This window comes from Planococcus citri, chromosome 2 (assembly GCF_950023065.1).
Source record: "Planococcus citri chromosome 2, ihPlaCitr1.1, whole genome shotgun sequence".
Lineage (NCBI taxonomy): Eukaryota > Metazoa > Arthropoda > Insecta > Hemiptera > Pseudococcidae > Planococcus > Planococcus citri.
Window position 1 is genome coordinate 7,970,772 of NC_088678.1, and position 15,505 is coordinate 7,986,276.

Consider the following 15,505-nt stretch of genomic DNA (forward strand, 5'->3'; position numbering starts at 1 on the left):
TTGATTTTAAAATTATTAAATCATATAAAATATGTTAAGAATTCGCATTGCCTCTAAATTACACGAAAAAAATATGAGTAATTTTTACAAAAAATTTCAACTACATATTTAGCACAATAACTGGATCCCATTCAAAAATACATAACTAATATAAGTATGATAAAATTTGTTTTAAAACTCAGTATTTCCAACTGTTCAGTTACAATAATAATTTTTACTGTAATCTTATAGTACAAATTAGGTATCATTTTAATAAATTTTGCTATACCAATAGTAAAAATCATTTTGTTTTAATAATTTTTACTAAAGCGTGATAATAAAAATTACATAAACCAAGTTGTGTAAAAATTACTCATTTTAAGGTAATTTTTATATCATAAAAAAGTAAAAATTACTCATCTTAATGCAATTTTTACTATACTTATGGCACTATAGGTAGTAAAAAGTATTGGAATAAATGAAATTAAAATTCATTTAGCAAAATAATATCATCATATTTCATAACTTAATATGAGGGGGTTACAGGGTTCAAAATCCGTTTTTTTTTTGCACCATCATCATGTACTTACTCCGCAGCCTTTACCTATCCAATATTTCCAACGAAAAATCCGTCACCTATACCTACCTACCTCATGGGGATTTGAACCTGGGACCCTACATATCCTATTCCTACCTACATGCCCTAACCACTCGGCCATGAGTTCACATGGAGGGTTAGGTCATTAAAAGAATATATGTATTGTTTGGTAAACACCCCACCAAACAACTCCCACTTGAAATACACAGCGGGCAGACTGGGGGTAGAGCAGGGTGCATGAAACACATCTGGTGGTGTTGGTATAGGACAGGGGTATAGCAGGGTACAATGAGCGGCAGGTGTTTTGCAAGTCCCCTTTACCATTTTTTAGGAATTTATGCATTAAAATAATGAACTAAAATTGCAATTACTCAGCAATTACCCATCCGAATTGAATGAAAATAAATCTATACCCTCCGCCTTAATGATTCTCAAATGGTGTCCAATAGGTACAAAAAACGGTTGGATAGCTTAAGAGAACATTCAGTTACAATGAAATTTCATTTCTCAAAGCGAAACCAATAGTGTGCTACGCACACTAAAAAAGCATAAATCACCAAAATAGTCAATTTTGGATTTTCAAAAATTCGCCAAAGATCGGAAAATGAACTTGGGCAGCTGAAAATTCGGATTTGGGGGTTTTAGAACATACTCTTTCCAAAAATCGCGGTCCCGTTCAAATCGGAGGCGGACACCTCAAGATGTTCCCTTGTTAGGTACTTCTGTTGCAGTATTTCTATACTTTTTGTTAGGTTGTTCGAACCACTTCCTTACCTTCCGTTGGATTTTGCCCTCTCCTTGGACGATTTGCAGGTGCACCACTGCTCATATAATTTTTGATTATCATTATAGGTACAACTTTTCAATAAAATATCTTTAAAAAATTAAAATTGAAAAAAAATATATATTCATCACAGTATTCAACAACAAAACATTCAAGTTTGAATTTACATCCCTTCTGCGCAGCTCTTCAAATATCCATCAGTCGAATTTTTGAAACTTTTCAAAATATTCCCAATTAAACCGCAGCAATAATTTTCTCAATCATGAATTAGCCTCTGTCAAGGCCAAACTATGCTCTGGATCCAATCCAGATAGTGCGAAACTTTGGTGTAAACTCCCGGCTCTTCGTTATTGCCACAGATACCTGGGCCAAATGATGTCACTCCTACGATATTCCACATGCAAGTTACATTTGGTATCAGGATTTGCAGCGGACCTCCCGAGTCACCCTGTTTGAAAATAAATACCAAAAATTATTCTAAATGTCCTCTCATGCTATATTTCATGTATTTTTGATTCAATTACCGGACACGTATCCCTGCCCTTCTCTGTATCTCCAGCACAAATCATGTTGCTTGAATCGTAACCACGTGACAGCTTGGTTGGATTGATTTCAAATGTGGTTCTGCACTTCTGATGTTCGGTTACTTCAATAGTTGCTTTTAATAATGCATTGCTTACTCGTTCGACTACGAAATGAAAATAAAATGTTACAAAACTGCTACGATGGATGAGTTAAAGGTACACGGAAACATTTTCTATACCTGTTCCGGTCCTTCCCCAACCAGTAATGCTTGCTTTAGTTTTAGCAGGAAAATCAGCCGTTGAAGTATACAGGCAAGCTGGCCTTACATAAGGGTTGATTGCGACGGTAGTATTCAACTCGAAGAGCGAGATATCATAGTAGACTGATGGTGCCTTGTAATTAGGGTGGTCGTGAATTTTCACTATTCTGTAAATTTTTGGCTTGGCGTCATCTTTTGTCGAGGATAGGGTTAAATCTCCCAGTAAAACCCACCGTGGCGGTCCCCTATAAACAGAGAAAAACTAATTTTAAAAACTTTCTTTTCTGATTCAAGATTTACCACGGTTGAGAATGTCGACTTACGATGCTACAGTTTTGCCACAATGTGCAGCACTCATGACGAACTTTTCACTGATTAAACTGCCGCCGCAATCCCATGTGACGCTTTTGAAGTCATTTCCATATCCAATGACAGCCTGTAGGCATTCGTGATATCAAACATTTTATTTTACTTGTATTTCAGTGTTGTTAAAGGTGAATTTCATAAGCTGTAAATGTCCAGCGTAGCCAAAATGATAATTTATTTATGTATGTACCATGTGAGGGTATTCTTTGGATCTAGCTGGGACTCCTCCGGCGATTAATGTTTCCACATTAAGGCAATCTTGCTCTTGGTATGAAATACGCTTCTCCCCAGGTAAATCTGGATCTTTCCATTTTGTCACATATTGATATTTTGTGTACTCTTGGCATTCTAAATTAAAGGTTATTTGATTAAATTAAAATCTGTTTTTTATGTTACCTAGTTTTAACCCTTTGAGATACGAGACAAATCTGGGGGACTAAAATTGAAAAATTTCGTTATCAGAGCAGAAAAACGTAAAAAAGCGAGGGTGAAAAGGAAAAATTGGCACATAAATTTTTTCTTCGGGAATGTGTTCAGATGAACCCCCTGAGCTACCAAAACAAAAAACCGCACCTTCTACCCCTGGAGCTAACTTTTTTAGGGGGTTAAAACCGGTTCCGATTCACCTTTTTTGCGATTTACTCCGAAAATATTAGGTTTACGATAAAAAGTACCATGACAAAAAATGTTCCCCTTCAAATTCTCGACAATTTGATACGACGTCCGATACCTATCCCTCAAAAGAGGTGTCTGAAAAAAGGGGTGGAAAGAGCAGGTGTTTCAAAAAAGGTCAGTATATACAATAAATTGATCAAAGTTACCACTTTATATTATTCGTTTTCGCTCAAATTTTTCTTACAAAGTCTACTCACTCAACTATTAATTACACCACCATTGATTGGTCTTCAATCCTCCCCGGGGTTGGTGGGGGGGGGGGGTTGTTTGAATTTTCAAGTAACACACAACTGAATCGTATATTTGAAAAACGAATCTGGACATGCGATATATCGAATAGTATGTTTTCGAGGTCGCTGAATACGAATATTAACTTATTTTTTGGGTCCAGTTCCTCAAAGCCCCTCTGTGCCCCAAAAAGGGGGTTAAAGTTTTGAAAAATTGTGAAAAGCCAAGTGACGTATCGAATAGAATGTTTTTGAGTCGCCAAGCACAAATATGAACTCATTTTTTGGGTCCAAACCCCCAATGTCCTTCTGTGCCCCAACAAGGGGGCTAACATCATCAAAAAGTCGAGTGGTACATCGAATGGTATGTTTTCGAGGTCGCTAAGTACGAATATGAACTTACTTCTTGGGTCCCACCCTCTAATGTCTCTATGTGCCCCCAAAAAAGTGGCAAATTTTGAAAAATCATGAAAAGTTAAGTGATGTATTGAATGGTATGTTTTCGAGGTCGCCTAATACGAATATGAACTTATTTTCTGCTTACAGTTCTTCAAACCCCATTTACGCCCTTCTAAATAGGATAGAATTTTGAAAAGTCGCTGAAAATTGTGTAATACGAGTATATCGAATAGGTAAGTAGTATGTTTTCAAGATTGCTGAACACAAATTTTTAGAATCCAAAGCACAATGGTTCTCTGTCCCAAAAAAGTTAACGACAAAACATGGTGTGATCTTTATCTTTGAAGATTCTCACCATTATTTTAGAAATAATTCTGAAAATTCAACTCAAAAACACTGATTGGAGTAACTTTCGGAGGAAGGAGGGTAGAGGTAGAGGTATTACAAAAAATTCAAGCACCCCCCCCCCAACCCAGGGGAGGATTGAAGACGAATCAATGGTGGTGTAATTAATAGTTGAGTGAGTAGACTTTGTAAGAAAAATTTGAGCGAAAACGAATAATATAAAGTGGTAACTTTGATCAATTTATTGTACTGACCTTTTTTTGAAACACCTGCTCTTTCCGCCCCTTTTTTCAGACACCCCTTTTGAGGGATAGGTATCGGACGTCGTATCAAATTGTCGAGAATTTGAAGGGGAACATTTTTTGTCATGGTACTTTTTATCGAAACCTAATATTTTCGTAGTAAATCGCAAAAAAGGTGAATCGGAACCGGTTTTAGCCCCCTAAAAAAGTTAGCTCCAGGGGTAGAAGGTGCGGATTTTTTTGGTAACTCAGGGGGTTCATCTGAACACATTCCCGAAGAAAAAATTGATGTGCCAATTTTTTCCTTTTTAAGCTCGCTATTTGCCCGCTCTAATATGTGGGAATAAGCAGTATAACTTCGTTGAGCTGATTTTTTTAAAAAAAATACTTGAGGTTTACTCAAAATTTCATTTTGGAATTTGAGAAAATGCTCATAATTAACATTTTTCCTATCCCGATTTTCGAAATAAATTTTCGATGTAAAAATACGAAAATTTTAGAAGCCAAAATCCAATATTTTTAGAAAAAATAAAAAATGATTTTCTGCTCAAGTTGTGACAATTACAAATGTGGAAGTGACATAATTTTCAAATCAGAAAAATTTTCGGTCAGAAATAAAGAGATTCCCATTGTCAATTTCTTTATTCTTGACCAACGATTTTTTTGATTTGCTCCCACATTTGTAATTGTCGCAATTTGTGCCGAAAATCATTTTTTATTTTTCCTCGAAATTTTATATTTCGGCTTCAAAAATTTTTGACCTAGAACATAAATATACTTATGTATTATTCAAATTTTTCTGATTTTTATGTTGGTATTACACTCGGAGAAACTTTTCGGAAACTTTTCGTATCCCTGCATCAAAAATTCATTTTGGAAATCGAGATAGAAAAAATGTTGATTTTAAGCATTGCTTCAAATTTCAAAATAAAATATTGAGTAAACCTAATCGGGTCTCAAAGGGTTAATGTATTGTTGGGAAATTAGATTCTCATTCTATGGACGAGATGAAGTCGGTTATGTATACTACTAGAGTGTAATTTTTTTTTCACTCACTTTGTAAAGCTACTGCTGCGGAGTTCCTGGAAGTGGTCGTTGGGGAAGTAATGCCTGGCCCACGAATAATCTGTAGTGAAAGAAACGAATGTATTACTTACATTTTTTTCATACGCGAAAGGAAATCTCTGAACTGTGATTTTTTGAAAGAACAAAATTTCAGCTGCTGGAATCGATTTTTCGACTATTGGCGAATTTTTAAAAAATTAAGTAAAAAGGAATTTATCGTTTTAGGCGATTTCTGAATATTTATAAAAATATATAATTCTTATCTTGAACCTAATATAGACTCCTCAACTGAATTTCATTGTTTCCGGTCATTTATGTAGCCTCCAGTGCAGCAGCGTGATTTTTAATTTCTCCAGCACGTCTATTGAAAGCGGCTGAAATAAGAAATAATTGAGGGTAGCCAAAAATCAAGTTGTGACCTACTTTCAACTTGTTTGAAAAATTTATTCACATTTGAGGCGATTTCCAGTTGATGCATCGAGTTGTTTTTGTTTTTTTTTTTTTTTTCAATTTTTGAGTTTCTTTCTTCAAGTATAAATAATCTGGTCAAAAATACTGTTCGTCTGAAAATCGAACCAAATGTGCATAAACTTGTTAAACTGGTCGAATCGAATATATACCACAACTCGATTTTTAGCTGTTCAAATTAATTTCCCTGTTTTCTAGAGAAATTTTAAAATTCTGGAGAAATTGAAAATTGCACTGAGGGCTGTAAAATTCGGTTCGGAGGAGTTGATAAAATTCCGAGACCGATTTTCCAGAGAAAAAAAGTACATAGGCAGCTGAAAATTGTTTATTTTGCAATTTTCCAAAATTCACCAAAAATCTATTTGGGCAGCTGAAACTTTGGTCAAGAGGGTTTTGAAAAATGCTTTTTCCAGCTTGTCCCTATGTTATTATTTTTACGAACTTAGTTCTTAGTATACCTACAGTCATTTTAGCAAAATTTTTAGTCTAACCGCGGAAAAATTAGGGGAAAGCTGAATTTCACATTATTTGTTCAGATTGGTCTCTAAAACAACCCATCAAAAGTTGCACCCCGTAACTTGCCGGCTACCCTCGCAAGAGGTCATTAACCTTTGTCGATACAGGTTTTTCGGCTGTATTGCCCACATGAAGGGTCCGAGAGGGAAAATGTTCAAACAGAAATTGTTCTACGCTAAATTTACTATCAGCATGACCAGTTCAGTTTTTCCCAAAATGGCGATTTCACCCTTACTAAGCAGGGGATAAAGTTGTCAATTTTATGGAAATTGTTTTTAAAAATTCAAATCAACGCAATTCAAAACGTGAATTCGATTTACGGTAGACCCGAAAATATTTTGACCAAAGTGGCACACTGCAATTTGTCTGCCACCCCCGCAAGAGGTCATTAACCTTTGTCAACCTACGTTTTTCGGTTATATCGCCGAAATTAAGGGTCGGAGATATGTGATTGAACTACAATTTGACCTATAGAAGGCTGAAATTTGGAATATATCCTATTTTCAACCTGCCAAGTCACTTAGAAACTATTTCAAACCATTTTGAGGAGTTCTGGAGACTTCAGCAGATTTTTGAAATCTGAAATTTCCATAAAATTTCATCAAAAGCAATTGGAAAGCTAAGATTCATTCCGTAAACTAATTTCTACACGGTAGGGAGTCGACTGCAAGTAGATTCCAAGTCGTTTCGGAGCCTCCAGTGACTTTTTGGAAATTACTGGAGCTTCCAGCAGATATTTCAATGCTCGAAATTTCCATAAAAATTTACCAAACAGAGTTGGAAATTCAAAATTCACTCTGTACTTCAATTTTAATACGCCATCAAGTCGGCTGCAGGTTGGTTCAAGTCATTTTGGAGCCTCCAGTGACTTTTCGAAAATTCCTAGAGCCTCCAACAGATTTTAGAAACTTGAAATTTCATAAAAAGCAGTTGGAAAGCTAAAGTTTACGTCGACTACCGGTAGATTTTGAGTCGTTTTGGAGCCTCCAGCGACTTTTTGGAAATTACCGGAGCCTCCAGTAGATTTTTCAATGCTCAAAATTTACATACAATTTTACCAAACAGAGACTCCTCATTTTTGACATTATTCTGAGGTGGATCGCAGGCAGTTTCAATCCGTTTTGGAGCCGGCTTTCCAACTCCATTTGATGAAATTTTGTAGTTTCAAGTTTCTAAAATCTACTGGAGGCTCCAAGAATTTTCAAAAAGTCGCTAGTGGCCACAAAATGACTCAAACCCATCAGCAGTTGACTTAATATAGTGTATAAATTGGATTGCAGCGGTAATTTCTGCTTCCCAACTTCATTAAATGAAATTTTGTGGGATTTTCAAGTTTCAAAAATGTGCTGGAGGCTCCAGAATTGCTCAAAATGGTTTGAAATCGTTTCCAATCGATTTGGCAGGTCGAAAATAGCGTATATCCCAAATTAATTTGGTAAAATTTTGATTTTTTCTCATTTTTGGCCCAAATTTGATTTTTTAAAATTCACCAAAAATCGAAAAATATATTTCAACTCAAGTGATCATGCTTATACTCGTACCAGTAAGAAATTTGATGTAGAATAATTTCAGTTCAATCACTTTTTTCTCTTCGACCACCCTTCATTTCGGCGATATAGCCGAAAAACGTAGATTGACAAAGGTTAATGACCTATTGCGGGGGGGGGGGGGGGTGGCAGACAAGTTGCAGTGCGTAACTTTGGTCAAAATATTTTCGGGTCTACCGTAAATCGAGTTCACGTTTTAAATTGTTGATTTGAATTTGTAAAAAAATTTCCATAAAATTGATAACTTTACCCCCTCCTTAGTAAGGGTGAAATCACCATTTTGGGAAAAACTGAACTGGTCATGCTGGTAGTATATTTAGCGTAGAACAATTTCTGTTTGAACATTTTTCCTCTCGGACCCTTCATGTGGGCAATACAGCCGAAAAACCTGTATCGGCAAAGGTTAATGACCTCTTGCGGGAGTAGCCGGCAAGTTACGGGGTGCAACTTTTGATGGGTTGTTTTAGAGACCAATCTGAACAAATAATGTGAAATTCAGCTTTCCCCTAATTTTTCCGAGGTTCGACTAAAAAGTTTGCTAAAATGACTGTACGTACTATCTTCTAATTTATATTTACATTTTTTTAAGTTAGAATTTCGAGTTTACACTTAACGCGTTGTTTTAAAATCTCTTCAATAAAGGGTGACTTCAATTTTTATTAAGATAATTTTCCAGATATTCTACCAGGCCACGCATTTTTTTAAATTTTTGAGAGTTTGAAAATGTTATAAATTTATTTGTAAAAATGGAAAAGGGGGTAATTTTATTCAAAACTATTTCAAATTAATTTTTGGTACCTACGTGAAAATGTTTCAAAAAATTGCACCATTCTACTTTGAATTTCTGATGTACCTACTCAGTCGCCAGAAATTTTTTTAAATCAATGGTTCATTTCAACTTTTGGATTCTCGGTGGGCTACATTTAAATGAATTTTCATGGAACAGTTTTTGAGGTTCACACTTCACAGTTCTATTGATAAGTTATGGATCATGCGCATTAACTAGGTACCTACTGGTGTTGGAGGTGAAGTGACTACCGGAATGATATTTGACGATTGGCAACATATTTTTGTATCTTTTTTCAAAACTTCGTCTCGAAACCCGCATGGTATAGCTTTTTTACTATTGATAAGATCTCTCGCGTTGGAACAATTGTAGTGAGTTACACAGATCTGTCCATGTTTAGCGCAGTTATCTTGAAAAACAGGGCCTGAAATTTAAAACATGTAATTAGCCTGTTGTATTACTCACAAAAAATCACATGGTACGTAGATCCAACAACATGATGCATTTCAAATCAACATCCCATTTACTACTTATAAATTGCAAAACCAGTATGAGGAAATATTTTATTTTCGTTCACACTGTCTTAATTTTTATGATTTTAGCTTCAGGTGTAAATTTTTCTCGGTAGAGATTAATGATTCCAAAACTGCTAAATTATGATTAAATACCTATAAATAATTCCAAATGGTCAAATTTGAAAAAAAATTGTGTCATTTTTCATCAAAATCCTATAAGAAGATAGTTCACTAGGTTCCTAGTAAGAAAAAACAGGTTAAGTATACCTAATCTCTTTCCACTAAAACAAGAACCATCGCGAATAAATCTCGAGGAGATACATACCTATTCTTCTAAATCTATGAGGTCATCTGGTCTGGTAAATAATTATAGAAATCATAAAGCGATAGTAGTCAATGAACCACCTACCTTTTCCTTTTGCTTGACTGTTGCAAAGATGAGCTGACAGTAACACTAAAGTAATCGCAATTATTGAATCACAGCACATTGATATTCGGAAAATTGACATTATAAAAAACTAAAGGAACTATCAAACTTGACGTTAAAAAAATATTGTGTTAAATTTATAAAGTTTAAAACTAAGTATGCAAAAGTACATACAATGAGATGCAGGTTGTTAGAAATGTTTGCCAAAATCGAATAGATTTCGAACGCTATCAACTTATCAAGATGTTATTTCACCTTACACGAATTCATTCTCTGAGCTAGGTGCAAGCTATAATATACAAACAACCTCATGTGGTGGGAGAATTCGTGAATTTAATTACACGTGCTTGCAGATTATCTACTATCACGATATGGAAGCATCAACCTATGATATTATTTATTAGGATCATATGTAGGTAATTTCAACGAAACGTATCTGCATATTAATGTTGAAATGCAAACTGAAACGAAAAGCTAAGTTGATAAAAATTTGCATCTTTTCAGGATCCATAAAAAAAATCCAAACCCAGCAATTCATTGGCTTCTTGAACGCCTTCGACACTCTCAAGGATACATATTCACATTACAACGACGAAATTGACGAAGCAGGGTCGGACATTTCGAGATTCAAAAAAAAAAAATTCTACCTAAGATAAAATAGAAAAGTGCAAGAGATCTAAAGCGCAAAAACGTAGAAAATTTGTTGAAATTTCATTTTGAAATTTGAAAGGGAAAAAATGTAAAAATTCAATTTTATTAAACAATCGAAGAGAGAATAGTCGAAAAAGTTTCAATGTAATGAATAATATCATAGCGAATTATTCTTCTTTTCCTACAGACTTTTCCTAAGAATTTTTTAAATTTAAAATGACGTAAGCTCGTCACAATAAATTAATTAATACCTACGTAATAGACGAGCGAACCTATTATTTCATTTCTTTTTCTTCAAGACTACAATTTCAAGATTTAGATTACATAGACTGTATCCAGAAAAAAAAGTCATTCTTATTTTAGAGCACTTGAGACATCATCTCACTCACGTCACAAAGAAATGACGAATCAAGACAATTATAAAATCTTCGTGTTTTCAAAACTTGTTTCCAGTCTTTCGGTTAGAAAAATTATAAAATTTTAATTATAACTTTTACGTTTGAACTTGACTACATAGTTTTTAAAAAGAATGACGTATAATACTATTACGAGTTTAATGTTAGAAACAGGTTTGCTGCAGATTCTCGTTGCGATGAACAGATATTGCTTTCATGGTCGTTTCATAAAAATATGAATTTGATTTGTTTTGTCGATATTTTTCTCAGTTTTAGTTCGCCAGTCTGTTACCTATGTTCGTCTATTTAGTGTTTTCATTTTAAACTGATGATATGTTGTTGCAGTTTTTACGACTTGTTTGATTGATTTATTATTTTTTTTCTCGAGTTTATCGACTTGATTGTGCTTTGAAGTATAAAAGAAGGGTTTTACGATAAAAAATATGGGAAGTGGAGTCGTAAATGAATAAATTTCGAATCGTCTGTGTTAGCCAGGCGCAGGCTGGGTAGGTTTTAGGAGCCCCTGGCAGATGCATCGAATGAGACCCTGAAAATGTTACTCCCCCCCCCCAATCTTTCTTCACCGGTATGTTTTTGGGTTCGGATTTTTTGGGTCAAATTCTGAGATTTTACTTTGTTTAAATGGTGAAAACGTGATTTTAACATTTTTTCGAAGAGTAAAATCTCAGAATTTGACCCAAAAAAGCTCAATTTTGAATGTTACAGGGGCCATTTCCTGTCAATTCGACCAACGTTTTTGAGTCATGTCTTTCGATTTCACTCAAATTTTTTTTGCAACATCTACCCACCCTGTAAGTAAGATACCCGCAATCAGTTTGGTACCAGCCCCCTCAGGGGGTGGGTGGGGGGGACTTCCATTATTTTCACATTGTCTCGAGGTTATGATACTTTGATCAAAACTGATTTCACAGTTCAAAAGGGTATTGAATTTTAAACTTTTTAAACATTTTGAAACTGTCAAAATTTGAAAGTTCAACTTTCAAATTGAAAGTTCAAATTTTAAAATGGTGCTGTAAGTGGGAGCTACCATTTAAAATTCTGAAAAAATTTCCATAGATGTACCTTTTGATACTTTTTTGAAATATTCGAGTTTCGATATGGAATCTCTCAATGAAAGGGGAGCACCCCCATCCCACAATTTTGGGCAAAACTTTCAAAAAAAAATTTGGGACATGTGATACATCGAATTGTATGTTTTTGGTACCGCTGAACACGAATATGGCGTTAGATTTTTGATTAGGCCCTATCCATGGCTCCCAGCACCTCCCCAAATGGGGCTAAAAGTTCAAAATAGGGGTTTTTTGTGCGACACATCAAATAGTAGATATGTTTTTGGTGACGCTGAACACGAATATGACGTCAGATTTTTGATTGGACCCATCCACGGCCCCCAGCTCCTCCCTAAGAGGGGGTGATCTAAAAAAAAAATGGTTTCAATCGTGTGACACATGAAATAGTACATATGTTTTCGATATCGCTGAACACGAATATAGCCTTAGTTTTTAAAGTTGACCTCACCCATGGCTCCGAGAACCTCCCCCATTGATAAAAGTCCAAAAAATTTGTTGGAGGCTATGGATGGGGTCCAACCAAAAATCTGACGTCATATTCGTGTTCAGCGTCACCAAAAACATGCTATTTGATGTGTCGCACAAAAAACCCCCTATTCTGAACTTGTACCCCATTTGGGGAGGTGCTGGGAGCCATGGATGGGGCCTAATCAAAAATCTAACGTCATATTCGTGTTCAGCGGTACCAAAAACATACAATTCGATATATCACATGCCCCTGATTTTTTTTTGAAAGTTTTGCCCAAAATTGGGGGTGGGGGTGCTCCTCTTCCATTGAGAGATCCCATCTCGAAACTTGAATATTTCAAAAAAATGTCAAAACGTACATCTATGGAAATTTTTCAGAATTTTAAATGGTAGCACCCATTTAAAGCACTATTTTAAAATTTGAACTTTCAATTTGAAAGTTCAACTTTCAAATTTTGACAATTTCAAAGTGCTCAAAAAGTTCAAAATTCAATACCCTTTAGAACTGTGAAGTCAGTTTTGATCAAAGTATCATAGTTTTGGAGGAATGCGCTGCTGAAGTTGAGTATCTCGAGACAATGTGAAAATAATGAAAGCCCCCACCCACTCCCTGAGAGGGCTGGGATCAAACTGATTGCGGGTATCTTACTTACTGCGAAATCGAAAGACATGAATTTCAAAATCGCACTTTTTTGGTCGAATTGACATCAAATGAAAAATTCTCGAGCTCTTGCTAGTGTGTTTCAAATGTAAATTCTTCAATTTATTTGAAAAAATATGCATGAACGTATTTTTTAGAGGGGGGCCTAAAGTGGGGGGTGGGCTTTGAAAAAAGGGTTCAAAATTACGAATATACAGGGAGCCTAATTGAACTTTTTCATCTAGATAATTGAATATATATATGCCTCTAAACGTTACGTTGGGCGCAAATCGCAAGTTTTTAATTTTCCAGGGGTTCCCAAAATATCGAAATTATTTGGAAAATTGATTTTTTCAGCACCAGCAGAAGGTTTTATTGAGCTCAAAATTTGGTGGGATGGAGATCTTTTAAATATACTAATAAACTGTAAAAAGCTTTTTAGCGCGGTTCAAAGGGGTAGGTTCGAAATTGTGGTTCCAAAATTTTCCAAAAATCAAAACCCCCTAATTTCTGCCCCCGAGGGTTGAGAATAGAAAAATCACCTCGCATAGTACGTTTATCGGGTTCAAACAGATACGTATTTTACGGTGAAATAGTTTTTGAAAATACTGAGTGATTCCTGAAATTCTTTTTTTATTCGCAACTTTGGGAACCCCTGAAGCCCAAAAATTGTCATTTCGGGTTAACTAACCACGGATTCGTATTTGGGACATGTTTAAAAAATGTTTAAAATTTGAATGATGAGTTTTTAAAAATTTTAATTTGGAAAATGAATTTTTTAAAAGTTCGGTTTGAAGAAGAAGCCAACAGGAGCCTAAACAAAGTGAGGGCAGGTCAACTCCCTCAAAACTGGCCGTAAAAATCCTATAATTTTTTTATGATGAATGAATTATCAATTATTATTGATGATTCTTTTTTTTTCTGACTCCAAAATTTTAGAATTTGTATATTAAGTAGGTAATTATAAAGATCAATTTTGAAAAAAAGAAAAAAAAGAAAATAGGCCCCAGCGAAGTGAGGGCAAAAGCATGCGAAACTTCATGTTTAGAGCGAGTGAAAATGATATATTTTATGGTTTAAACATGAGCCCCGGATGTCTCTGGCGATCGCCAGTCGACATCACAGATATTTCAACAAAATAAATCCGGAAAACTAATTGAAATGAAAAGTTTGTAGGGTAGGGTTTTTGAAAAAGATGTGGGCACTCGAGTGAAGATTTCAACTAACGATGTACTATCAGCGCAATGTGCAGGACTCATGATGAATTTTTCACTGATTAAACTACCGCTGCAATCCCACGAGACGTTTTTGAATTCTTTTCCATATCCAATGAGAGCCTGTGTTTTACAAAATCAATCATTTTATTTGTATTTTTATCGCTGTTTTTTGTGACATTGGAAAAAATTCATAACATAAATATGACACTTCAAGTTGAACTTATGAGTGTAAGTATGTAGGTATTTGGTATATTTTTGATTGATAATTCGTCTACCATATGAGGATATTTTTTGGCTGCGGGTTCGCCTGGATTTCCTTTATCCCCCGATTAGCGCAGTGGCAATTATTTTTGTCATTTTTACTGCCACGTTGGCATTTTCGAGTATAAAATTGGCACCTATGAAATAGAAAATGATGGTAAGAGAAAATTGCCACCTAAATGTCAAAACGCTGCCACGTATTTTATTTGCGCATGCGCATCTTGCTGTGGTTGGCAATAAATTGCGAAAAAGTTGGCAATAATTTCCTTAGAAGAATATTGCCAACATTTTGACAATTTCTTGCCAACATCAGCACCATGCGCTTGCGCAGCAAGACATTACAGATACTAAATTTTTTTACAATTCAGTTGAAGCGCTACAAAATTCAAGTACATATGTTTCAGTGCTAAAAATTTTTTGGGTTTCATTGAAATAATTAGTATATTTTGGTGGTTTTAAAGTTTAAAATTAAACTAAAATCTTAAGTATTAGTTTGGATTTTTAAATTCAATTACAAATGAGAAATTTTTAACATTTTTAAATTATTTTTTTGGTTTTTACTATAGTTTTTCTTTCAAAGTTGGTACCTATTTCGTATTTTCAAATTTCAAAAAAAAAATCCCTACACTCAGTCAAATTTTGTAAAAAAAAAAAAGGAAAAACAAAAAAAAACAAATGCGAAATAATTTACGAGGTAGGTACCTCTTTTAAAACATTTCTAAATTCACAGCAATCACTCAAATTGGAAAAAAAACGAAAAAGAAAGGCTTATGAACGATTTCAAATATTTTTAACCATGAAAGCCCCCCCCCCATGTGGGGTTTTTCAAACTTTCAAAAAAAAAATTCTCTACAGAGTCATCGCCAATTTCAAAAAGGAAACAATTTAATGCAAAATACCTAATATTTTGAACCAAATCATCAGAAAAATCTGAGCAGAATAATTTAAGAACAAAAATTTTGAAGCTAAATCCAAAAATATGTACTCAGTTTTTGAAAAAACTACTGCAAGCAGTCACTTAAATTTTGAACCCCCCCCCCCTCCCCCAAAAAATTATA

At 34.8% G+C, this 15,505-nt stretch overlaps 1 protein-coding gene across 1 annotated transcript; it reads right to left on the reverse strand.

Annotated features, from left to right (window-relative positions):
* Positions 1 to 1,461: 1,461 nt before the first annotated feature.
* On the reverse strand, positions 1,462 to 10,060 carry LOC135834452 (serine protease snake-like). Its single transcript, XM_065348332.1, has 9 exons — positions 9,899 to 10,060; positions 9,707 to 9,824; positions 9,010 to 9,206; positions 5,456 to 5,525; positions 2,702 to 2,859; positions 2,469 to 2,581; positions 2,125 to 2,390; positions 1,886 to 2,049; positions 1,462 to 1,809 (listed from the first exon to the last, which is right to left on the reverse strand). The coding sequence occupies exons 2-9, from the start codon at positions 9,804 to 9,806 to the stop codon at positions 1,639 to 1,641; spliced, it is 1,239 nt and encodes a 412-aa protein (XP_065204404.1). The 5' UTR covers positions 9,807 to 9,824; positions 9,899 to 10,060; the 3' UTR covers positions 1,462 to 1,638.
* Between the last annotated feature and the right edge of the window lie 5,445 nt (positions 10,061 to 15,505).